We start from the raw sequence: 26165 nt of genomic DNA, 5'->3' as shown, positions 1-26165 counted from the left end.
GGGGAGAGAGAGAGAGAGAGAGAGAGAGAGAGAGAGAGAGAGAGAGAGATGGGGAGGGAGTGAGAGAGATGGGGAGGGAGTGAGACTGAGAGGGTGGGAGAGAGGGATAAAGAGGGAGAGGAAAAGAGAAATGGATTAGAAGTTAAGATATGTTGAAAGTGAATATTATCTTCTTATTTTTATTTTTAATAACTATGTTCAAATAATAATTTTTTTTAAAGAGACATATGAGAAAACATAATAAAATGCATATACACATTTGTGAAATAAAAAAAACGGACATACAATTAAGTGAGTTAGACGAAGATATCTTAGTTTAAACACATTTGATAATTAAAAATAAATGCATGTAATTAACTCCTCTTTAATACCTATTTATTTAATACAATTCATGTATTTTATTTTTAATTTCTATCATAAAATTTATTTAATAAATATTTTAAATTAAAATCAAAATAAAATAAAAACTACGTTTGTGTTTTGACGCTGTGCATATTAAAAAAGCGGACAAACGGGCACGAGAGTGCCCGTTTGAACGCTGGTGTTAAAGAGAGAGGGGAGAGGGAGAGATAAATAAAAAACATGAAACACTTTGTTTAACATTCAAGTTTTAAAAGTATAATATATTTGATAAAGTTTAATTATATCAATCTATCATTTGCTATGTTAAATTGGTCTCGGGAGCATTTTTCTTAGTGTTAATTACTCGGACTTTAATATTAAATTATTTAAATATTTTGAAATTAAACATTATCATCTTATTTTTATTTATAATAACTATGTTCAAATAATATTTTTTTTAAAATAGACATATACGAAAAATATAATAAAATACAACGCATTTGTGAAATAAAAAAATGGACATATGGACCCAGGAGTTAAGTGAATTTAAACATATATATTTTAGTTAAAATATATTTGATAATTAAAAATGAATGCATGTAATTAACTCCTCTTTAATACTCATTTAATTAATTCATTTTCAAGGTGATGTTATTATATAATTCATCTATTTAATTTTTAATTTTTATTACAAAATTTATTTATTAAATATTTTAAATTAAGATCAAAATAAAATTAAAAAAACATTTATAGTTTGACCTTGTGCACATTAAAAAAAGAAGATAAACGCCCGTGCCCGTTTGAACGCTAGTAATCTATAAATAAGCAACTGAAAATAATAAACTCTTTCCCATGCGTTTCACGAAACTGCTTGCTTCCTAAATCAACAACTACAAGAATATGATTCTCCAGGTTGAATTTGTTAAGTGCAATTGAACAAAATGTTTTAGAAATCATGAACAAAGCAAATGCAAAAATAAAAAAAAAAAAAGTATAAAAAGTCTAAAAACAACCGCAAATCATTGGTGTTGATTTCCGCCAATGTTTGAATAAATTTTTCTTCGTTTTGATTGGCATCCTGTTCCTTCTCTTAATTCTCTGTCACTGTGATTGTGTCGGTATTGATCAAGTTTTCAATCTCATTGAGGTTGCTTTCAATGACTATTTTTATTCCAAATTTCCAATTGCTATCAAATTCTACAACAAGGTTATTTTGGTAATAAATTAAGGTCACAAAGAAGGTAAATTGGCAAAAGCATGTTTAGGTTTAAAAAACGGTCGAAATAGCATTGCAGTCGTATAGTGATTTTTTATGATTTTGGTTGATATAGATGATGCAACAGTAATTGTGGTCGAGGTAGATCACAGTCATATAATAATTTTTTACGATTTTGATCGATATAGATAATACGACATTAATTATAATTATTGCGTGAATTAATAATAATTTAATTTTTAATATAAAAATGGTGATAACAATATTACTACCTATCAAATCTCTTTTGGCAAAGTTGTTTTGAGCACACAATTTTTTCAAACCTTGATATTGAGTGATATGTAATTTGGGTATAGGGGTGATCAAAACCAAACCAACCCAATAAAAAACCGCAAACCAAACCAAACCAAACCGAAACCGCAAAAAACCGCATTTGGTTCGGATTAGTTTGGTTCGGATTAGTTTGGTTCGGTTTGGTTTGGTTTACGGTTTTTTTAAAAGTCAACCGAACCAAACCAAACCGCACGATTTTTTCTCTTGCGGTTCGGATGATTTTTTTCGTCAAAACCGCCCAAACCGCACCGCGAACACCCCTATTTGGGTATATTGTTTTTAAAAATGTGTACCAATTATTGCTTTTCAAAGAAAATTGATAATAACTCATATTTTGTTCAAAATAATCCGCATTTTTAAAAGTGAGTCTTATAAACCGTTTTTTCGCACACCTTTAGTTTTTTTTTTTTTATATTTTGAAGAATCTTATAAATTAGCAGCTCTATTAACATTTAAGTCTTTACTCCTACGTATTTTAAAAAATGTTAATTCTACTCTTCTTCTCTTTTATCATTTTACTATTTTTATTTTTTATAGATTAATTATTATGCTCAATGTAAGACATTTATATGATCAATGCATCAAAATCTTTCATAAATGTTATTTTATTAGGGATGCTCGCGGTGCGGTTTGGGCGGTTTTGACGAAAAAAATCATCCGAACCGCAAGAGAAAAAATAGTGCGGTTTGGTTCGGTTGACTTTTAAAAAAAAATCCGAACCAAACCAAACTAATGCGGTTTGGTTCGGTTCTGTTGGTTCGGTTTTTTACAAATATTTTATTGAGCCATACATACACATATATATGATAACATAATTTTATATTTAGACATTCATACACTAACAAATAACAATAAAACTCGTCATATTTTGACAACAATTTTCAATGTAATATATAAAAATTAAATTAGACAAAAGTGGAATATTAAACATAAAATAATAGCATAAAACAATATAAAATTATTATAATGAAACAAAAAATAGAAGAGACGAAATATTAGTGAAGGTGAAAAAGAAAAAGAAAAAGTGTTGAGAGATTAGAGAAGAAGATGTGCGGTAAAAATGAAACTGAAATACGAAACATTTACATAAAAATGAGAAGGAGAAAAAGAAAGAATATAGGAGAGTAAAGATTATAGAATAAGAGGGAAGATGTATGTGACAAAGAAGGTGAAATAATGTTATTAGAGATTTGAGAAGATCGGGACTGAAATTATATGTGTAAGGATGAGAAAATTGTTCGTATTCATAAGGCTAATGTATAATAGGTTTAATTTTGGGTTGGATGTGAGTTAAATAAAATTTAGGTTGTAACATATTGCGGTTTGATTCGGTTTACAAAATACAAACCGCAAACCGAACCGAACCGTGCGGTTTTGTTAAAAAATGACCCAAACTAATCCGAACCAAATGCGGTTTTTTGCGGTTTCGGTTTGGTTTGGTTTGGTTTGCGGTTTTCTATTGGGTTGGTTTGGTTTTGAACACCCCTATATTTTATAAATAATTAAAATTAAAATTAAATTTCAATAGTATAAATTTACTTTATAGTGTATGTGCATATCAATTAAATTATTTTTATTTTACCACAAATGCACGCTTATCATAATATTTCTGGTACTTTAAAGTTTTTGGAATTAAAAATGTTTTTGGAAAATTTGTAATAAATTTTTATGTGGCCAATATCTTAAAATGGGGAATATTTTTCAATTTGCCTAAAAGTTTTCGGGTATTATTGTTTTACTCTAGAACTTCCAAAAAATTTAGAAAAATCTAAAAATGAAAATGGTTTTAATTTATATATATAAAGGTAAAATGATCAATTCAAAAACATTATAGAGGTGAAAGGTATAATCATAGAGATAGAAGGTATAGTTTTTTATTCTACTTTTAATTAGGGCTTTATGTTGGGTTTAGTTTAATTGAAGTCCAACATATAAATGGGCTTACGATAAAAATAAAAATAAAAAGGAATTGCTTTATACACACTAAGTATTGATTTCCCACCTTAAAGAAAAATCAAAATTATCCTTAGGATTAAAAAATGCGTCTTCGGCCGCACTCGATTCACATTTGTTCTTTAGTCAGACCTTAAATTTACGAAGATGCATTTTCGGACCCATTTTTAATCAAAAAACACACCAGAGTCTCTTCTCATTTCCCACTTCTCAAAATACTCTCAAAACTCACAAACGCTTCAAACTCTCGTCTCTCGAACTTTCTCAACGCACATATTCTCAAACTAATTTAACACATTTCCTAGTTTTTACCATCAACATCCAATCAATGGAAGAGCTCAACATCAAACTCACATTTGGTAATTTTTTTTATTTTCTATATAATTTTTTTTATTTTATATACATTTGTAGGAATTTAGCATTAGGTTGTGTAATAGGTAGTTATATAAGTTATTTAATTGCGCAATGTGTTTGATAGGTAGTTTTAATAATTAATGTGTTTTGTGAATGTTTGTTTCAAAGGCATTTCTTCCATTTTTGTTCTTTTGAGTTGCAGAATAATTCAGAAATGCATTTTCGGCTTTTTTCGATGTTTTGATTTCTAAAATCTGGAGATGCATTTATGGATTTGTTTGTTGTCTGCATTGTTTTCCTTCATTAAATTGTATTTCATCTGTATAATACTTGAGTGGTTTAATTATTATGGCTAATAACTTAGAAAGATTGAGGCACAACAGAGTAGCGTAACATGCATCAATTCGGAGGAAAAGAGTTCGGTCATCACAAGCACCAGTCAACTCTATTTTTGGGGCTCGTGTATCTCCTCCTTCATTTTCCTGTAGGAAGCAGGTGTCGCCTCCTAATTCCGCACTGATACATGTTAAGATACCAGAGGCGGCACCCTAAGGGTTTGGAGGAGGCTCATCAGACTTATTGGTGTTGCCGCTATATTCGGACCATGTTGACAGGCATGTGTGGGACGAAAAGGTAAAATTCAATTGTATTCATTCTTTGAAATTCTTTGAAACACATATGTTATATTAATATTCCAAGTTTCTGACAATGATATATTTTTCTGCAAGACCGTGATGTTTTACAATGCATCAACCATGGCCGAAAGATTGAGGGTCTGTTGTAACCTACTAAACATTGGTTAGGAGGAAATGCAACTATATGGGCTGCAAGACATGTGTGGTTTTAATTATGTTACAATTAATCATGGTATAATTTCCACATTTTTAGAGAGATGGCACTCACAGATGTGATCTTTTCATCTTCCATACGGTGTGATGTCTATCACACTGAATAATGTCTCATGCATCTTCCGGTTAGGTGGTGACTACTAGACCACCGCATGATTATCAAAGATGAGACAAGGGAGATGATGGTGGACGATATAGGAGCAGACCCAGGGGATGCCTTGCAGAAGCTAGATGTCAATCGAGGATGCCATGCTAATTTTCAATTCATGGAGAGCCTATATGCACAACAGCTTTGTGCGGAAGAGCATGCTACTAGTGATGATGAGCATGTTATACAGCATAGAGCATACATATAAAGAGCATACATATTGTACCTTGTTTACACGTCCATTTTAATGGACAAGAGTGCTACTTATGTGGATGTGGTTTACCTAAGATGCTTCGCTGACTTGGAGTGGATCCATGTGTGTAACTGGGGGGTCGCTTGTTTGGTCTATTTGTACTCTAAGTTAGCTTAAGGTTGTATGTGGAAGACCAAATAGATGGCATACAACTGCATATTATTGACGGTAATATATTTGCATCTTTTAGTGTTTGTGTATCATTTTCATAACACTAGTGTTACGCCATTACTAATCATTCATATGTGCCATTTTTAGGCTTGGATACTCCATTACTTCCCACATATATTTGGCTGGTCATATGTTCTAACCTACTTTGAGGATATGCCACGTGCTTCTACATTTGCCCCACTCAAAGAGAATATACGATGGAGTCCTTCAGGCATACAATAAACACCATCAGACACGTCCCTTAAACAACATATCCTTCTATTCTAGATGGTTGGCTTGCGGACCACATCTAATGTATCTACACCTTCTTGGATGATTGGCTTTCTAGAAGGCTCTGAGGCGAGGGACATTATAAATGTCATCCTTGATGGGGCATAGATGGCACTGCAACACATGAGGCAACATAGGAATAGGGGGGCCATGTCCAGTGTAACACTCTATTTCTATTCGGTAATTATAACGAAAATCAGAGTTATAAAATTTTAACAAACAAACGGGATGTCACGCTTCACATTAAGTCACACATCATAAAACAATATGCTCATTTTATTTCAATAGATACATAACACTTCACATATCATCTTGTTCAAATAATCAACTTGAAAACATCTCGATACTTCTTAAAATTCACTTAAAATGCAGCAATGTAAAACAAAGGCAACGACTAAACAACTATCGTTCATCCCCCCCCCCCCGAGTGCTACGTATCAGAGCGACAACACCGACTCGAACTAACAGCAACTGATTCTTCATTCCTAATTACCTGCATGTTACTAGTATAAAGGCAACGACCAAAAAAATAAAGGGTGAGATATATAACAATATAAATAAAGTTATGATAAACAATATATTAGAGTGAGAAATCATAAAAGTTACCACATCGCGGTATAATCGTTACAATTCACTTCACATCATTACTTCACCCAAAACGGTTCAATTTACAATACACGTTACACAATACTTCACATGAATTCATAATTCAAATCACGGAAATTCACATAAATTCATAATCATGCACAACATAATGAGACTCTAACAAATGCGAATGCATGTGGTACCCAGGGCTTCAACCCCCATCTTCAATTGCCAGTTATTAGAGGCATCAAAACAGGCATAAGCCTTTGTTACTGTTTGCCAATCCGGGCCGTCACAAAAATGCAATCATATGTGACTCGATGAATGCAACACCACAAACATAATCACAACAAAATAGTCACGAGGCATACGCCTATATCGCAGTTATTACCAATAATTATAGGTAATCAATTCGTCACAATATTTCCTGCACTTCACAATATTCACGAAAATCATCGTATTGCAACATCGCAATACATCACAACAACAAATCAACGACAACAAGTCAATACAAATAATCCAACGACAATTCACATATTTCCAACAAGAACTCAACTCAACAATCCAACCAAAACAATCGACACGCGTTCCATAATCATTCGGACGTTTTCAACTCAACCCGGTCAATTAGCTTATCGGTTCAAAATTACTAATACTCCATGCGGTACTGTTTTTAAAAGTTTCCTATCATTGAAACTAGCCCTCTGCAAATATCTGGGTGTTACATATAGCAATACCTAGTAGTATATATTGTTTGTATTAAGAGCATTATTATCCTTTGTATTTTATTTTGACTTTATTATGAATTTATTCATTTATATATGTCATTTTTATATTATTTGATAAGTGTATGGTCTAGTCTATATAAAATTTAATATGATAGTATAGCTATAATACACCGTGAAATCCATTAATGCATCTCTAAAGCAAAGTCAAAATTTATCCTCTGGTGTGAATAGAGAAATGCATCTCCGTATTCTGTCTGAGGTGAATACGAGAATGCATCTCCAGATCAATTTATCTCAAAATAAACGTGTCTCAGTAAAGAATGCATGGGGTGCATATATGGTAAATTCAGAAGTGTGTTTCCAGACTAAATTTTAGGGGAAATGAGAATATACTCACGTTAGAACGTGTTTTGGTGTGGAAACGGTCCGAAAATACACTTTCGTAATTTGAGGAGCATTTTTTTGAATTTCTTTAGGATGTTTTTCCACCATTTAGGTTGATATAAGAAATTCTTAAAAAAAAAAAAAAAAAAAAAGCACTTTCTTAATTCAACTTCATATAAGCTCAAATATGTCAAAATAAAATGGGAGTTTCTTAACCCAATCTCTAAAATATGGGAGATTTATTGAAAAAAAAATCTTTTAGTAATGTGTTTTGAGTTAATTCAAACATGACGAAATGTTGAACAAGCAAAGACAAGAGTTCAAAGTTCAGAGATTCAATTGAGTTCAAACTGAAATCAAATTGGTAGTAGTTAAATAATTGTTTTATATTAATTTTTGTTGTTCCATATAAAATATAATATAGTAAAATATTATTTTTATAATTTTGATTTATCATCATGCCTTAAAACCTTTGAATGAAGAAGAGGCATAAATTATGTTTTGAGATTGTTAAAAATCAAAAAGACGGAAAATAATATGATTCTGAAAGTTCATGAATATTGAGTTTCGTTGTTTTTGTTCGTTAATGTTAGAATATTTTATATTAATTTAGAGATACTCTATATTAATATAAAAATATTATAATATATTTATAATATTTTAAATTAATATAAAAAATATTTATAATATTTATAATACCTTTTAATATAAAAGTTATAAGATAATCTGCTAAAGTAATTAAAAATAGTATAAGATATTTATACTATATTTATTCTAACAATTAATTTTATATGTTGTGCATCCATTAAAGATTTTTGGGGGTTTAGCAGTTATAAATATGAGTTTATATCATTATTGCTTGAATGTTTGATAAAATTTAAGAGATAAGGGTTAAGATTTCTTGTAATTCTTGAAATTTAGGAAATCTTTAAAGCTATTTAAGGGGATTGAAAAACACATCTAAATACTTTGGAGACTTGCACTATTCATATATTGAGAGTTTAAGAAATTATGAAACACTTAGATAGAAATAGAATTTTGTTTGTGGCAATTCAAAACACTTTTTCTTATAACTAATTTGTAATCTCCTCCTGTAATAATTTTTAGAAGTATTGAACTGGGTAAACAGTTACAATGTTTTAGTCTTTTATTTTCTCTTGACTTGTTGTGATTTTGCTTTAATTAGTAGGCAACATTTAAAAAAAAAAAAAAAAAAACTTACAACACACAAGACATTTTAAAGGACAGATGTGTTGATTACAATATGCTTAGTCTAAAAAAATCTGCTGTCCAAAAGGAGAAAATTGAAGATAAGCATCATTAAATGTGAGAGTGTCAGATTTAGAATGAATCCATAGCAAATAATCACCATTATCATATTTAGGAATATGAACATTATGCAACAAGTTATTCAAATAAAAGAAATTTTGATTCATTTCAGGAGAGATAAAATAATTTTTATTATGAATAAAATGCATAACCTTGGCTTCCTGGATATTATGAGGATCATAGAGAATGTGTACCAAAGATTCATTAAGCCAACAAACTGTCCAGAAATTAATTTTGTCATCATTGGAGATATGCCCAATAAAATCCGTGAAAGGAAAATAAAACATAAATAAAAAATGTGTAACGATATATTGATTTTGAGGGGAAAAAAACTTATACATCTTAAACAGGTGGTTAAATATGCGATATTTAACTATTTTGTATGAAGAAATTTTTAGTCAGCCAATTAATCTTTACTAAATGAAGAAATTTCATATATATGACATGTTAATAAAAATATTAACCGTGTGTGGTCTAGCTACAAATTGCTTATTATAAAAACAAGACATGTTCGCTCAACTCTTTGATTTTTTTAAAATATTTTCGTCCCACTTAGCTTTTTCATTTTCTTTCATTGATGAATTTTGTTTTAAAAGTTCAAGATTATTAGATTAACAAGACCATGTGAAATGCAATAAAGAGAGCACTTTAACATAAGAGGTCCGTGTGAGTTAGTGGACTAAGTTTAGTAAAGAAACACTTGAGAGAAATTATGTAGCTAATGCGTGATTTAGGTACATAAAGATCAAAGAGAAATGCCTACTGAAATTAGTCACGATATTCTTACACTTTTTTAATTTTATGACAAAATTACCTTTGTTATTATTTATTCTATACAAAGCTCACGTTTAAAAAAAATCACTTTTAAAAATTTAGTAAAAAAATTATAAATTCGATACTATTTAAAAATTTTGATAGACTTTTTATTGATCCAAAAGCAAAAAAAATTATTTTTGTCTAACTTTAGCAAGTTTTTCTTGTGCGCACTTGAGGAGGGTGGTTCTTCTATAAATTTTATTGAGTTCTTCATTACTGATTTCGTATGTTTTATTTGAACTTTTGAAGATTCTAATCGAGTTATGTTATCTACGACTGATTCTTTCACTATATGTTTTAACTGACTAATATTTCTCTACCAAACAAATGTTTTATCATGCCCACTATTTACTGGTGCTTTTAGTAAACAAATCACGAGTTTTAGTTCACTTGCAGGATCAAACTCGAAAAACCTTATAGGACATTTTGTATGAAAAATTTGAGAAAGTATGTTAGTGCTTAAAGGTTTAATGTTTGAATTTAGAACAATTAAATAGAACTTCACAGAAGTAAAATGCAAAATTACTTGAAAAGATAAAATGAAGAAAGACAGTAAAAACAACTAGGTAAAAATGCTTAAATTTAAAGTGGGACACAAGTTCATATATTTCTCACAAAGTCTTTATCTATATGACTCGAATGTCTGAATTCTAAAAGAGAATAAAATGAAAATGTGAAACCCATTTCAGAAAACCAAATCTCGTTATATACTAGGTGCATTAGTAATTGACAACAACAATTATTTCTTCAAAATTCGACATGTATCTCGTTACGTGGAATTTTGTCTTCTAATTTGCTTCCACGTGTCTTTAGCACTTTGAAATGCTTCAAATTGTTACTGATGCTTCAAACTGCTAGTGTTGTCGAAATGTATCTAAGTCATATAATATATGGACTTAAGAATATACAAAATTCCAAAACACCAGATGAGCCAGTCGAATACATCACCTCTGTCAAAACGATTAATATGTGTGTCATACCCCAAAATTTTCCCATCATATTTTCAAATAAATTGGTTCAGACACTGAGAAATAAAGCTTACTTACCTATCTCCTAAACAACAAGCCTCCAACTAGGGTTTTGCCGTTCTCAATGAGAAATCAACTTCTGATGCCCCAGGTGGACCTCATGGCCTCTCACATGCCTCAAAGGATCCTCATGCCAAGTTTTAAGCTCTGACTCACAAGTTTGATCAGTCAACTGCTCAAATGGACAACAGTCGACCAATGACCTAAAAGTCAACTATGGTCAAACCACAGTCAAAACTCCTGATTTTTTGTCAACATAAATATTTTGAAGACACATTCATCATTTGATCAAGGGTTTATCATGATTCATCAAGGAAAGTTCAGAAATCAACAAAACTCAAAGTTTCTAAATTAGGTTTTTGGACTAAAAGTCAACTGAACTTTGACCAGCCATAACTTTCACATGGAACATCAGAAATTTCTCAACCAAAGCCTATTTTGAAGGAAATTGAATTCTCTACAACTTTGTCTCTCTGATGCCAAGGCCAGAAATGTTTCATTTAAGAGATATAGTCCAAAATATTATAGGTCCCTTTTGAAAGTCAACCAAAAGTAGTTTTTTGTCAAAGCCCATATCATCAAGATAAAATCTTCAAATGGGAAAAAGGTTCCAAAGTGGCTTATATAGGACATACTGAGATTTCCAAAAAGTCATATAACTAGCTCATATCTTAAAAATTGAGAGAGATATGCCTTGTCAAAGTTGGTCATTTTCGAGTAAGGTGCATGAAGAAAATAAGGGTCAAAATGGAATTTTTTGTAAAGAAGCTCAACTTTTCATGATCCAATTTTGTTCCTCAAGTCAACAAGAAGATCCAAGTCCAGACTCACGATCATTTGATTTTCATTTTTATTTTTTATTAAATTTTATTCATTAAAAATATGATTTAAGTCAAATAATTAAGAAAATATGAAGAGATTTGATGGGGATTTGATTTTCAATCCTCCAAATACTACATATTTAAGTCAATTTCGTGAAGTGCAAGATTGGTGAGATAAAGGAATAATTTTGGCCAAATTTGGGAAGATTAAAGATCAAATTTCAATCAAATGCCAATCTTGGATTTTATAAGATTCAACTCAAGTTTCTTGAGCTAATTGGATCTACTATATATGCAGAACAATTCCATACCACAATGGGACGTTTTGCACAGCCAAGAACATTAGGGTTTGAACAAAAAAATCTCAAGAATTTTCAAGAAAGTAACAATATTGGATTTCAAGTTTCGGGCCTCGTCCAAGCAAAATAAGATCATTAATCATCTCCCAAGGCTCCCAGAAATCGATTTAAGTCTTCACACCATCCCATAGCACGTCAGAACCACATTACGTCTTCTTCATCTAGGGTAAGTTTTTTTGAAATTCGTATTCGTTGATTCATGATGTACAAACGAGTTGGAGATGCATAATTGTGTTCATGAGACTGTTTAGGACAGATTTGACGTAGAAATTGTGAGTTTCATGGTGTGAACCGCGACCTGCCATGGTTAGGGCACGAAGCTTCTGCTTCTTCGTGTCCCTTATTGTAGCAATTTTCAGCCAAAACGGAGGTCACCATCAGATTCTCAGACCTTGGTTTAGGGGGGGTAGGGTTAATCTTGGAATGTTATTCTCCATATTTCGCAGGTGTGATTCCAGGTCCAATCGGACAAGGAGGTGGAAACCACCGTGGACAGCGGTTTGAAAACCCAGGGGGTGGTCAAAGGTGGCGTGGCATATTGAGCGTTTCTGATTCGTCCATCTACACAATACCGGGGCCCAATTTGACTTGGTTTGGAATTTTCCATTTAATGTTTTGTTTCCTATTTAATAATTTAGAATTTTTTATTTAGCAACGTAGAAGCGCAGCGCAGTTGGAAGGGAGTCTTTGTTGGTCATCCAAAGGACGCGAGTTCAAACCCGGGCCTGTGAAAATTTTTTCTTACGTTTTCATGTTGCCAATATAGTACGTGAGGCACGCGTACGCTCATCACGCACCCTCAGATCTCGTCCATTGGATCCAGCGACCAGTAAATCAAACGCCCAGGAGATGCTTCCTCATCATAGTCCATCAAGGATGAGCTGCACAGGAGCCTACTCCAGGTTCTTTCAATTTTTTTATTTTTCTTTTATTTTGATTGCTTTCTTGTTTTCTTTTCAACAAAAAAACCTTTTTTAAAAAAAAAATTAATTAATTCTTTTTTATAAAAGTAATAAAACTTTTTTTGTTATTTACTTAATAACTAATAAATCCAAACATTTGTTTTTTAATCAATTAGATAATTAGTTTTTGATTTTAGGATGATTAATTTAGTTAGCTTAATTAAGCCAATAATTAATTTTTAGGTTTGTAATTAATTTAAATAACTAACTTTAATTCAATTTTAGGTTTATAATTTATTAATAACTTCAAAGGTTTACCCTTTTGTAGTCAAAAATTGAATTTCTTCAAATGCAATTCTCTTCTCACCCCATACTCTGTGATTGTCGCATGTGCCTTTATTTCTGCCTTATTATTTATAATTTTGGATTTTATTTTATTATTTGCATTATTCTTGCTCGCTATTATTTATAAATTATGTATCTGCCCCAAAGTCTTGTAAAAAGTTTTCTACCTCTCTGCCGTTATTTTCTGTTACCCTAAGGGTTTTATTGTAATAGCTTAGGTTTTCTTTTTCCGCCTTTATTTTTCTGCCCACAGGTGTTTATTGTAATAGCGTAGGACTTTTAATTTATGCCTTTAGTTTTGCTTATATTAACTGCGTGGTTAGTAATCTAGGGAGTAACAAGCCTGCTAATAAATTTAGTTTGCCTAAATTATAAGATAAATATAATTGAATTGAATCACCTGATTGTTACACACGCACACCTTTAGGGTAACCTCTTTTGTTGCCTGTTGCCTTAATTTTCAAAAATAGTCAAGTCCCTCGATTCCGAGGATACCTAAGCAAAACAAATGTTACTCTCAGTTCATCATCAAATTATCTTGTCCCTCGAAGTTGCCTCGGTAAATGATGATTGTCCCAATTGCTAAGGTATCCTCGCATCCTCGCTTGTTGCCTAAAAAAGATTAATGACTATTATATCCTTCCCTAAAGACTACCTACCTCTTTATGATAGGGACAGTTATATGGAGAATGATAATTTCTCGATGACCCTTAAACATACAATGAAAGGACTTCCTACCCTCTTATGGTATGGATAGCCTTTTCAAACTGAAAAGCTTAAAGAACATAAATCTTAAAATTAGGGTAGTTGCTACTAATTGCTTGCTCTGGTTTAAATTCAAAAATCTTTTTTCGCACTATTTTTTCAAATACTTTCAAAAACAAGGCTACGCTTATTTACAAGCTAAAGTCCTTAACAAAGTTTTTTTATTCACACACTACACTTCAAACATTTTGAAAATAAAGTGAGCTAAGCAATTAAGAGCCCATGGATAACCATGGATACAAATGGTGCTTACACCTTCCCTTTGTATAACCTACCCCCCGAACTCAAAATATTTTTAAAAGGTTTTTTCCTGTTCTTTTAGCCTTTCTATATATTGGATAAAATAAAAGTCGATGGTGACTCTTGCTATCCGCAACATTTCAAAAAAAAGTCAGTTCTCCCACTGTATTACAATGTCAAAACTGTAACTTAGTCATCTTACACTCAGTATTTTCATACCTTTATATAATACATTCATGTCAAAGTGCTAAGCTAAAAATTCTCAGATAAACAGATGCCCCTCAAAAAGGTCTTTTTTGATCATATCTATAATATAGTAGAAAGATGGTGTTTGTAGTCGAATTTATAACACTATTCAAGTCATTATGCATACATAATTGCCATCATGACTTCCGCCGCTCATTGTCATCATACATGTTCTTACTCAACCGCCACGTTTGCAACGTGTAGGCACCTACCATCATGGCTCTGATTTCCAAGGCTAATGTGGGCCATAAAAATTAACCATATTAAATTAAAAGATAAAATCATTAATTACTAATGATTTAAAAAAATAGAAATTACCACGTTACTGGGTTTTAACTTTAGAGGGGAAATTGATAGGTCTCACTTCAAAAGCTATATAACTCTTTCTTTTCTTCTTTCTTCCATTTCTCCTTTGCTTTTCCAGAACCTTTAGAACTCTCTCTTTCTGCAACATCCATTTACACCTTTCTCTTACTCAAGTTCTAAGAAAATGACTTCTACTTTTACCATTGGAAATAAACTCAAATCCCTTCTGCTGTTGATCTTTAGGGACATATCTTCTCCGGCAATCGCTCATACGTTTCAAAACCACCCATGAAGAAAGAAAAAATTTCCATTTGGGCTTCCTAGGTATTAATTTGTTTTTCTCTTGCAATTACTACATATGCATTTTGGGGTCATCTTCCTATATCATCTATGAATCCTGATAAGTTAAAGGGGTTTTCCCTGGTTTACCTTATTGCACACCTCGTGCATTTCAAGATAAAGACTTTGAATCAAGGTTCATGGAACAACCCCATCGTTTTTTCCATCATTCTCCTTCTATTCATAGTGAACTTTACATTAACTAGCTAAATCTAATTGAGAAAAAGAAAGAATGGATATAGAAGAAACAAGGTATTTTTGACTTGATCCAGTTATCAAGGACTGGGCCAAGATACAACTCCATCATGCTTACCGCGTTCTTTGTTTCTGGAAAGCTTTGCCTAACACATTTCAGCTCCCTTGTGGGATGGTCACCCCACCCTTTTCGACATGGTTGTCATCACTAGTCCTCGACCAATTGGGGAAACCTTCGACCAAAACACCAAGACCAAGATTAAGCCTAGTTTCACCTTCACCCGTACTAGTTTTCATGTCTACATCCAAGATCATCATGAACAAGAAGGGGAGGTTTCCGACTATGAACATATTTCTTTTCTCACCTTGTGGATATCGCACTTTATTTTCTGTTTTAGTTATCTCCAAGTAGCCAAGAGGTTTGTCCCACTCGCTAATCAACTCCATATACAAAAGAATATTTGTCTCAGCAAATTAATCATGGGTTGTCTCTACCAATATTTCAGACTTTCCTCTCTTGAACTTAAATAGCAAGACAACTATAAGGAAAACCTTCTAATATATGGCCCTATTTGGCTTCTACAGCTTTGGCTCAATGCTACTTTCGAATCTTCCTTAAAGGTTGGGGTACACCCAACATGGTAAGACGGTTTTAGGCACTAGACTTTCTCAGTTGACCCCCGAAGATGAAGATTTATCGACTGAAGACGCATTTAAAAAGTATTTCTTCATGTTTATATGTCGTGTCAACTTTATCTCTTCTATGGCACCATTCGCCAGTCATAACTACGGGCCATATTGGTTCCATAGACAATTTCCCACTTCTTAAGCTGAGAATCAGTATGAAACCCTAGAAATATTGGTAGAGTTCTTCAAACTCATTGCCCTATCGATCAAAATTTCTACTGGGAAAGCTGGACTTGGGCTTGACGGATATAAGCCTAATTTGGTGGCTAGACAATTTTGCTTCAGCCAATTCTTGCCAGGATCACTCTTTACCAAAAGAAGCTGAAATTTGTTTGGCTAATACTACCTTGGTGGATAACTCTTATAATGCGTGTTTAGGCTTTCACACTCTAATATTAATACCTTGTTGAATGTTTTCTTATCTATATTCCTAACTTCATCCATAAAAGCTTTGATCAGTTTTGACATTTTCTACAATGCCTTATGGGCTCCAGATTGCAATTTTCTGGTGTATAGTTGAAGGGATTTCCCCTACACCATGTATCCATTTTCTCCCTAAAAATAAATTGTAATTTTCTTTGGACGAAATGACCATAATTAACGTTGGCAATACAATTGTAACTACAACAATGTCAACCTGAATAACACCTAAAGCCTTGCTCGTTTTTCCTTCATAGTTTGAAAAAACCATATTGCGAGGTCTTAAATCTATTTATTTATTGCCAATTTTCCTCAATAAGGAATTTAATACTAAATTTATAGAATCTCCCTTGTCCACCAAGAATTTATTAACACCCACACCATCAACCTTAACCCAAATAAAAAGGAGCTTAAGATGTTGATTCATTCCTTCAGCATACCTATCAAATACATTATTATCTTCTTTTACATAACCATTATTAATAACATAATGGAATAAATGCTTAAGATTTGATATCTCCTCAACAAGACCATCGTCCTCTTCCTCTTTTACTTTAGTAATTTGATCGAATTCTATAGGAAGAACAGAAACGAAGTTGCATATTATGTAAAGCTTATCGTCTAAACTAGATTCAAAAGTTGTAGTCAACATATACTCATCATCAATTGTCATAGAATATTTACTCTTGGGTTCAACTATAGCTATAAAATGGAGAAAGAGTATTTCTTTCATAGGTCTCTTCTCCAATCGATCATTTGTCATTGCTGGGGATTTTCCATTTTTACTTGACTCTTCAACCTCTCGTGCAACTTCCTTTTTTCCTTTGGTGTATCCTCCATTGAGTTCTTGTCATGGGCTTCTTACCCAAGTAATTCCTAGAATCATGAGTAATTCTTTGACACCTCGGAGTTATCGTGGTAGGATGAACCTACACCAACTTCGATCACCGTCCATTTTTGTTGATCAGCATTTGGTATGCCACTAGGCTAGATCCATTAACCAAGAGGCACATTGGTAGGTGGAACATAATTATTATTCTAATTTCTTGTCTGGTGTGAAGCCCCCTGGTATTTCTTGTAAAGAAACCTCCTTTTGTTAAAAGCATATTGAGGTATTCTATCGTCCCGCATGTTCTTCCTTGATTGCTGATGCTTGATATTTTTTAGGCTATTTGTTGCCTCTTGGTCGAACATAACATTGTAGCGAGGGCATAACATTAACTCAGAGCCTTTGATTTTGTGTCTATTTAAAAACTCAATTAACTCCTTCTCAAATTTTAGGTATACCATTTTAATCTTCTCAATTTAGTCCATCATGCTCACCTCTTTGGCTTCTGTGTTGAGACCTTCAGTGGATTCAACCACCATGATTTCCATATCCTCAACAAGATGTGCCTCTTGGACTTGTAGAGGGTCTGTGTCGATTTGCATTGTTGGCGTAGGTTTTTCCTTAAACTTTAGCTTACCATCCATTAAAGAGTCTTGCACCAAATCTTTGTTAAGAACACACTGAGATGTTTTATGACCATGGAAATCATGATATTTACAACAAGAAAAACTCTCTTCTTCATTTGTTCTAATGGTGGCATATTTAGGCCTTTTAGCACTATGATTTTCCCATCAGCTACTAGAAGTACAGAAAAGCAAAGGATATCATCCTTCTTCCAAGACGCGTTCCACTGCCAAACACGCATGCACAAACACGTGTCAACGTGTTTTATGGGATGGTTGATCTATAAAGCCCAAAATTGCATAAATAAAAGGGCAGAAATGCGATTGGACAAGGGTTGGTTGATTTTTGACTGCAAGGAACACTGTAGAGAGTGAAAGAACTCAGATTTTATGCAAGTATTGAAGATTTTCATGAGCTTTGGCAATTGAAGATCGAATTTCCATAATTAACATGTAATGTCTACAATTAACACTATATTTTCTATTAAGTTTATGATTAGCTAAACCCCCCAATGTTAGGGGGTGGCCCTGATCTTGTTCTATAATGAGTCAGATTATACTCTTGTAATAACTATTATGTTTGTTTCATATTGATTTGTTCTCTTACCATTTTATCGCCTTTTCTGTTGGACAAACGAAAATTGATTTAGTGTGACACAATCAAGTCGGGTAAGCTATTGTTCATGATTTGTTTGAGAAGATATTCAAGTAGATGTTACCTAGGACTAGGGATATCCTTTGATAATTAGAATATTCTTGATATTGGAAAGCTTAATGTCAACCATAGTTTCCTGTTGACATAGTAATTAGGTTGAAGGATTAAAGAATTATTACCTTAGGACTTAGGAATAATAACTCTTAAGAACCGATAATCAATCATTCAAACCAGTTGTTGGAAGGTATGAACAGAACTATTGCATGATCGGATCATTCACCGTACATGGCATAACACTCATATTTGTCAAATTTCTCCGCAAACTTTATTAATTTATGTTAGTCATTTATTCTATACGTATTAAAAAATCAAAACCATAGTTTTTGTCAAATTGAACCACGAATTAACTCGATACTTCTTACGTAGTCCTTGAGTTCGACATTCGAGGAATCTATCCCTTATTACTATAAAAGAAAAAATAGTACACTTTCTATTTTTCCGATCATGTAATAAAATTTTCATTTCTACTTGGTTCTACAAGGTTCTTCCCATTCGAAGGTCTTAAGACCTTACAAACATACGGAGGTGCTGGCTGCATTTCTTCCCGATTAATCTAATTTTCTTTGATGTATTCAAAAACTACACCAAGTTCTTGATTATTATCATCTTCCCATATATATGAAATATTTTCTTTCCTAGGGTGTCGATTTATTCTAGCCTTTTCTAATCTACCTTATCATCCTTCGAGTGTTCGAATTGTCTAACATTATCGTTAACTAGGCCATATCACTTAGGTATTGAGTATCTAACTTCTTCCTAATGGAATATTCTAAGCCACCTATAGCCATTTCAACTAACTCATGTTCAGGAACTTTAGTAAAGCATCTTGACTTCATCAATCTGAACCTATAAAGATAATCATTTATTGGCTCAGATGTTTTTCGCTTCATACTAGCTAATTATTTTAGGCTAAACTTCTACTAACCCATATTAAACTGTTCATGGAACACTCTCTAGTTTATTCTAGTTATGGATGTAGTTTGGAAGGAGAGTAGTAAACCATGTAAAAGCATTTTTGGTCAAAGAATTAGAGAAATATTCCATTTGTAGACTTTCATTATTAGCCATATCAACAAATTATGTTGGGTATCGAGCAATGTGTTTGACAGTAGACTCGCTAGTTTCATCTACAAATTTAGTGAACTTAGGGATTTTTCAACCTATGGAGAGTTCAGTTTGCAAGACTTAATCAGATAATGCATAAATAAAATTTGGCCTATGTAGACTAACATTGAGACCATTTTGAGTTAGGACTTGTTCAACCATATTAGTTATGTTACTTTGCCCCCAAAAATATTTTGTTAGACTCTCCTAACTACGTTATCTACATTTTTGTTCCTATTTATGAAGACTACAACTTCGACTACCCTAAGTATAAGATATTCGACTAATTAGGGTACAACTTGTTGTTGTACTGGGTTATAAGGAACTGGATGAATGGGTGCTTAAGGATCACCCAAAAAAATCAACAATTTGACTCATTTGATGTGTTAGCTATTGGTAACTACGATTGGTATTTTGGATCAAAAGATTGAACACTGTATCAATTTTTGGAGTAAGCATATTAACCATATCATGTTTACTATCATCCATTTGTTGTCTTACAGCCAAAAGAGAATTAATAATTAAAGGTGGCAAAACCTGAGGGATGTATCCCAATCCTCCTTGGGATTGGCCCATCGATCACGAATTTTTATAGCAAATTCTTATGCCATGTACGAATGGAAAGGAAATGCAACAACCATTATATTATCTGCTTACATCGACACATTAGTTTGTAGGCATTCCTTCATTGTAGTTGACATGCCATATGGATAATCCCTACCAGTTGAGGAAAGTGTAAAACTTCAGAGAAATTCAGGCCTAGTTCCTGATACAGTGGTTTGTGTAACCACTAGATTAACAAGAAGATCAGTTGATAGTGGTATCACCATTTTAGGTGTTGTGGTCAACACTGTCGTCTGACTCACAATAGGAGCAGTTACTCCAATGGTTATTGAAGTGTTTGTACCACATACTACCATTCAGATTGGTTGTTCTTATACATTTGAAGCATTTTTCTCGAGAGGATGAACTCCTCGGGGATGAATTTCTTGATGGTATAGAAATACTAACAAATTTGCCAATCCTTAGACGCATAAACACTTAACAATTGACAACATTTAGATGTATGAAGAACGTAAAAACATAAAGACACATATACTTTTTACAAAAAGTTCAATTTTCGCACAAAAGGATCCCGTTGAGCGTGTCAATTTTTTTTTCTAGTGTTTTTAGTAAACAATTACAAGTTTTAGTTCACTTGCAGGATCAACTTGAAAAATCCTATTGGACACTTTGTGTGAGAAGTTTGAGAAAGTATGTTAGTGCTTAAAGGTTTAATGTTTGAATTTAGAAAAATTAGATAGAACTTCAAAGAAGTAAAATGCAAATTCGCTTGAAAAGATAAAGTAAATGAAGAAAGACAATAAAAACAATTGGATAAAAATACTTAAATTAAAAGTGTGACACAAGTTCAGAGATTTTCACAAATTTTTTATCTCTATGACTCAGATGTGTAAATTCTTAAGAGAACAAAATAAAAATGTGAACCCCATTTCAGAAAACTAAATCTACTTATATACTAAGTGCATTAGTAACTATCAACAATAGTTATTTTTTTCAAAATTCAACTCGTATCTCGATACACGAGCTTTTGTCTTCTAATTTGCTTCCACTTGTCTATAGCATTTTGAATTGCTTCAAATAACTATTGTTGCTTCAATCTGCTACGGTTGTCAAAATGCCTCTAAATCATCTAATATGTGGACTCAGGAAGATCTACAATGCATGTGTATAAGGCAAGATCTACATACCAGTCTACCATCAAAGGTCCGCTTAAAAAAAAAAATACAACATCTATTAAAATTAATTCATGATGAGAAATATATATGTGTTGGACCAAAAACATAGAAGAATTAGATATTACTAATATATTCTGAAAACATTATGCTTTTGTGAAGTTATTGAGCATGTTTCATTCTAACTCTTACTACTTGAGATCGTTTGTGTTACGTCAACGAAATTGACTTTTTTTCATGGGTGTTGGAATAATACTCTCCACTGAATTGTCTACAAGTAACATTCAAAGTCGAGAGTTGAGCACGTTGCATTGAAATGCCCATCTTAAACCGTTCACAATATGCATCCTCCTTTACTAAAAAAGACAAACTCAAGAATGCACATTGCAAATGCCATTGAAAATGAAATTCATGTCCATGTCCAATATTGTCTTCATGCATCATTTGTAATCAAAAAAGCCCAAGCCCAACAAACCGTGCTATCCACGTCAGTGACACGCAAAGTCGTTATCATTCCAAAAAAGAGAACCATTAAAAAATTCAAAAAGCGTGTAATAACGAAAGAAAACGCCACGTGTACGATCTTATCCCTTAGCTCTTAAAAACGCTATAAAAACACAATGGTTTAGAACAATTAGAAACCCTAACCATAAACCAAACCGTTATAACAGAAAACAAATATCTCAAATTCCAAAAATGGCTTCTGCAATGATTCCCATTCGCGCCGTCGCAATTCAAGCCTGTGCTGGCTCCGGCAACCGCCTACCAGATCCCGATCGCCGGAAAACCTCTTCTTCCACCAACTGGTGGACCCCGCTGTTCGGTTGGTCATCGGAGCCGGACTATATAAACTCCGACAACAAAGCCCCGAATCCACAGTCGGAATCAGATCCGGCTTCGAAACCGGCTAAGCTTCGCTTTGCCGGTGGTCTCACGGAGGAGAAGGCGAAACAGCTTCGATTGATGACCACCGACTCGTTTCATGATACTATGTATCACTCTGCCATTGCTTCTCGACTCGCGTCCGACTTCAAGGCTCGCTCCGATGAGTAAACTTTCCGGTGCCGGAAAGTTCCATTTCTCATCACTTAGCATGCACTATTTGTTTTTATTGTAGTTTTTTATTCTCGTTATCCAGATTTTAGGGTTTTTTTTTTTTAAGATCCAGATCTATTGGCTTGTTTTTAATATCCAGATATTTGGACTTGATTGTAAACATTGACGCTAATTAATGTATTATTAGCGTTAAGATAGTTTTAACTCTCAACTGATTCAATTGTATTTGTAAATATTGAATAATAATTTTGAATATTAATGTATGTGTGATGTTTCAACTTTACTCTATGGATTATTCATTTTGCTTTTATTTATTTTATTATTATTTTAATGAGATGGGTGTGGGAATGAAAGATAATGTTATTTATTGAGAAATATTGGCCAAACGTGACCACTTTGTTCCCACTAGGACGACATTTGCGTGAAGAAACATTAATTTAAGATTAATGTTCAACTTGACTGAGAGTAACGATTAGATTTGGAGTGTGAGATACGGGATGGGATCTGAAAGAATTTTAAAACGTTACGTTCTGTCTAAAGCATCTTAACAGGGAATATGCTTTTGGTGTATCTATCCGATAAGGGTTATTATAGTGGAAATTAAATCAATATTGTCTTGAGTCTGATAATTCTTTTTAAAGACTTAGACTAGAGAGAAGATATTAGTGGGGGGCATGCAGCCTATTCTTTTTGACAAATATTTAGAAAAATCACATGTTTTTTTATTGAGGAGGGATTGTGATTTTGCATTGATTTGATTTAATGTAGACGTAAACATTTTTAATTAGATTAAACTAAATTAAGATTTATTGGTATAAGAAAGTTAATTAAATGAAACTTTTTTTAATCAAAACTATTTTTCTTTTTTAGTCTAATTTTATTCTATTTAATTTTGTCTCGCAGCACAAGGTCATGTTTTTTTATTCTTTATCTTTGTATTGGAGTTTATATTAACATTTTAATAAAATTAAAATGCTTTACTTTAATTTTTTCAACCGTGTTAAGTGACAAAAATGAATCATAAATTAAATTTAAGAGACGGAGATTTATCATAGTTTATCATTGTGTTTCATGAGATTATCTCATATATATGTTATAGGATGGTGGGTTTTGGTTTCAAGTGGTATGATTGGATGAATGTCTTGGATTTTCAACAGTTCTATGTTTGTGTTGGTTAACAGAAGTCCAATTGTGGACTTTCAGGTGTGGAGGGGATTGCGCCAAGGGAACTCCATGTCTCATTTTCTTTTCCTTATGGCAGGGAAAGAAGGTCTAGCAGGTTTGATTCATAATGCCTCAGGCTTGGGTGAATGGGGATTTTCACTTTGAGTTACTTCATTTTGCGGACGACGTCGTGGTAGTTTGTGATAGATCCCGAAATAGTCTTTGGAGTTTAAAAACGATTTTGAGGGGTTTTGAAATGGCTTTCCAGCTGTGTGTGAACCTAAACAAAAGCAAGATTTTTGGAATTAATGTGAAGGAAGATTTTCTTCAAGTTGCCTTAACTTTCTTGTCTTGCAAGATATGTACCATTACCTTTACGTTTCTAGGTATTCCTGTGGGCCCTATAAAAAAGGCTAGTTGGAATCAAATTATAATCAAACTTTGTAAAACAATTATGAGAATTTCTTTACCCACCTCCCAACCTTCTAGGTCACCTCTGGTGAAAAACCACATATATTCCTGACTTCGGAAATACATTTCCGAAATGCAAGAAAAAGGTGTTTTCGGAGATGCATCTCCGAAAGCGCTTTTTTTTTTTTCAAAATTTGTCTTATTTCGGAAATGCATTTCTGAAAACAGCATTTCGGAAGTTCATTTCCGAAATACTGCACGTTTTGCAGATTTAGCAAAACAGCCCCCCTCCCCCATTCCTTTTACCCTAATCTTCTTCCAAACTCAGCCTCTCTTCAAGTTTTCTGCAAAAGCAAGTGTGAAGTATCAGAGATTGCCAAAATCTTCTTCCAATCTAAACCTAAATCATCTCAAACTCTATTAGTGGTAAGTTTATCAATTTTTTTCAATTTTTAGATCCATTATTCATATCTCTATTAGGGTGTTTAGAAATTGCAAAAATCACATTAATGTAGGTTGGTACTGCTATTTAGATTGTTTACAATGAATAAAAGTAGTTTTGATTTAGGGTTTTGGGGTCTGCCATGGAAGTTGCAGAAAACTTCATCGTAGGGGTGTTTCGGAAGTTCATTTCCGAAAACACCTCCATTCCCGGTTTCGGAAATGAACTTCCGAAGTGTATCAGAAATGCAATTTTTTTATTTTTTTCTGTTTTCTCGCATATTAATCGATTTCAATTGTTTTCAGGAACATGTCAGGCAACCAAGCACGCATCAGACAGGGTAGAGAGACCCAGACTGCGTCGGCTAGACGCGAGCGGGCGGCGACGCTGCTGGCGTCGACGCAGGGACGAGGGAAGGGCCGGGGACGACGTGTGCGAGTTCCCGTGGAGATGGACGAGGGTACCTCTACATCTGGATCGAGGAGTCGTCTGGCTCGGGTATCTTCTTCCCGCCAGCGAGAGGAGGAGGAGGAGGCAGTGACATACCACGAGGCGGAGGAGGTACCGGATGTTGACCCTCCACACGGGGAGGAGGAGGAGCAGGAGGAGGGCTACCCGGGAGGGCCCAGTGACACTTCTGTGCTGCTTACCTACCACGAGCACGTCGCTCGGCATATCTGGGAGGGAGAGGTATTTTTTATAATTTGCCCGACTATATTATTTAACCATTTATAATTTAGCCATTTATTCAATATTTTCTTAACGGTCTATTTAACATACTTTTTTATTTGTTTTTTTTGTAACAGGAGAGAGAGCCTTTGAAAATGGTGAACCACTCCCGGAAGGTTTTCAGTCTGTTTAAACCAACTGCTGAGTGGTTTAACGACGCGGTGAGAGCTTTAGGGCTTAGTGGGCTCTGCATGACAGGGTATACCACCATCAGCCACGGCATGCAGGGGGCCTTTGTGGAGCGGTGGCACAGGGAGACGTCTCCTTTCCACTTACCGGTTGGGGAGATGACGATCACCTTGCATGATGTGCAGTGTCTTCTCCACCTGCCGATCAGGGGGGCGCTGTTGCACCACTCCCGGATCTAGAGGATCGAAGCCAGTGAGTGGATGGCGCTCTATTTGGGTATGGAGCCCGAAGTTGCTGACTATGAGTGCATCACGACATCTAAGCCTCATATCCGGTTCACCACACTGAGCACTTATTTCGAGCACCACCTGGTGGCGGCGGCCGAAGCCGAGGATGCGGGTGACGACCTATTTACACGTTATCATCGTGGCTGCGCTCTCCGGTGCTGGTACATGTTTGTGGTAGGCGCTGCAATCTTTGTGGACAAGAGTGCAAGGTACGTCGACGTGACCTACCTCCGCTACTTCATGGACTTGACTATCGTTCACCAGTGGAACTGGGGGGCAGCTACTCTGGCATACCTATACCAGAAGCTGAATGAGGCCTCCAACTAGAGGACGAGGCAGTTGACCGGATCGTGCACACTACTTACGGTACGTTTCATTTTAATTGTTTTGTATTTATTTATGTTTCGTATTTATTTTTAATACATTATCGTGTTTGTGTTTCAGAGCTGGATCATCTCTTACTTCTCCCGCATCCACGGCTTCCACATTGATCCTGAGTACGATGACGCCATGCCTAGGGCCGCCAGATACGTTCTCCAGAGGGGGAACAATGCAGT

General features: G+C 33.9%; 1 protein-coding gene across 1 annotated transcript; it reads left to right on the top strand.

The window, feature by feature from the left end:
• Positions 1-22019: 22019 nt before the first annotated feature.
• On the top strand, positions 22020-22729 carry LOC131604248 (uncharacterized). Its single transcript, XM_058876704.1, has one exon. It carries the CDS (start codon positions 22087-22089, stop codon positions 22441-22443), a length of 357 nt encoding a protein of 118 aa, XP_058732687.1. The 5' UTR covers positions 22020-22086; the 3' UTR covers positions 22444-22729.
• The last annotated feature ends 3436 nt before the right edge of the window (positions 22730-26165 follow it).

This window comes from Vicia villosa, linkage group LG1 (genome assembly GCF_029867415.1).
Source record: "Vicia villosa cultivar HV-30 ecotype Madison, WI linkage group LG1, Vvil1.0, whole genome shotgun sequence".
Classification (NCBI taxonomy): Eukaryota; Viridiplantae; Streptophyta; class Magnoliopsida; order Fabales; family Fabaceae; genus Vicia; species Vicia villosa.
The sequence above is the reverse complement of the archived record's forward strand: the minus strand, read 5'-3'. Positions and strand labels throughout refer to the sequence as shown.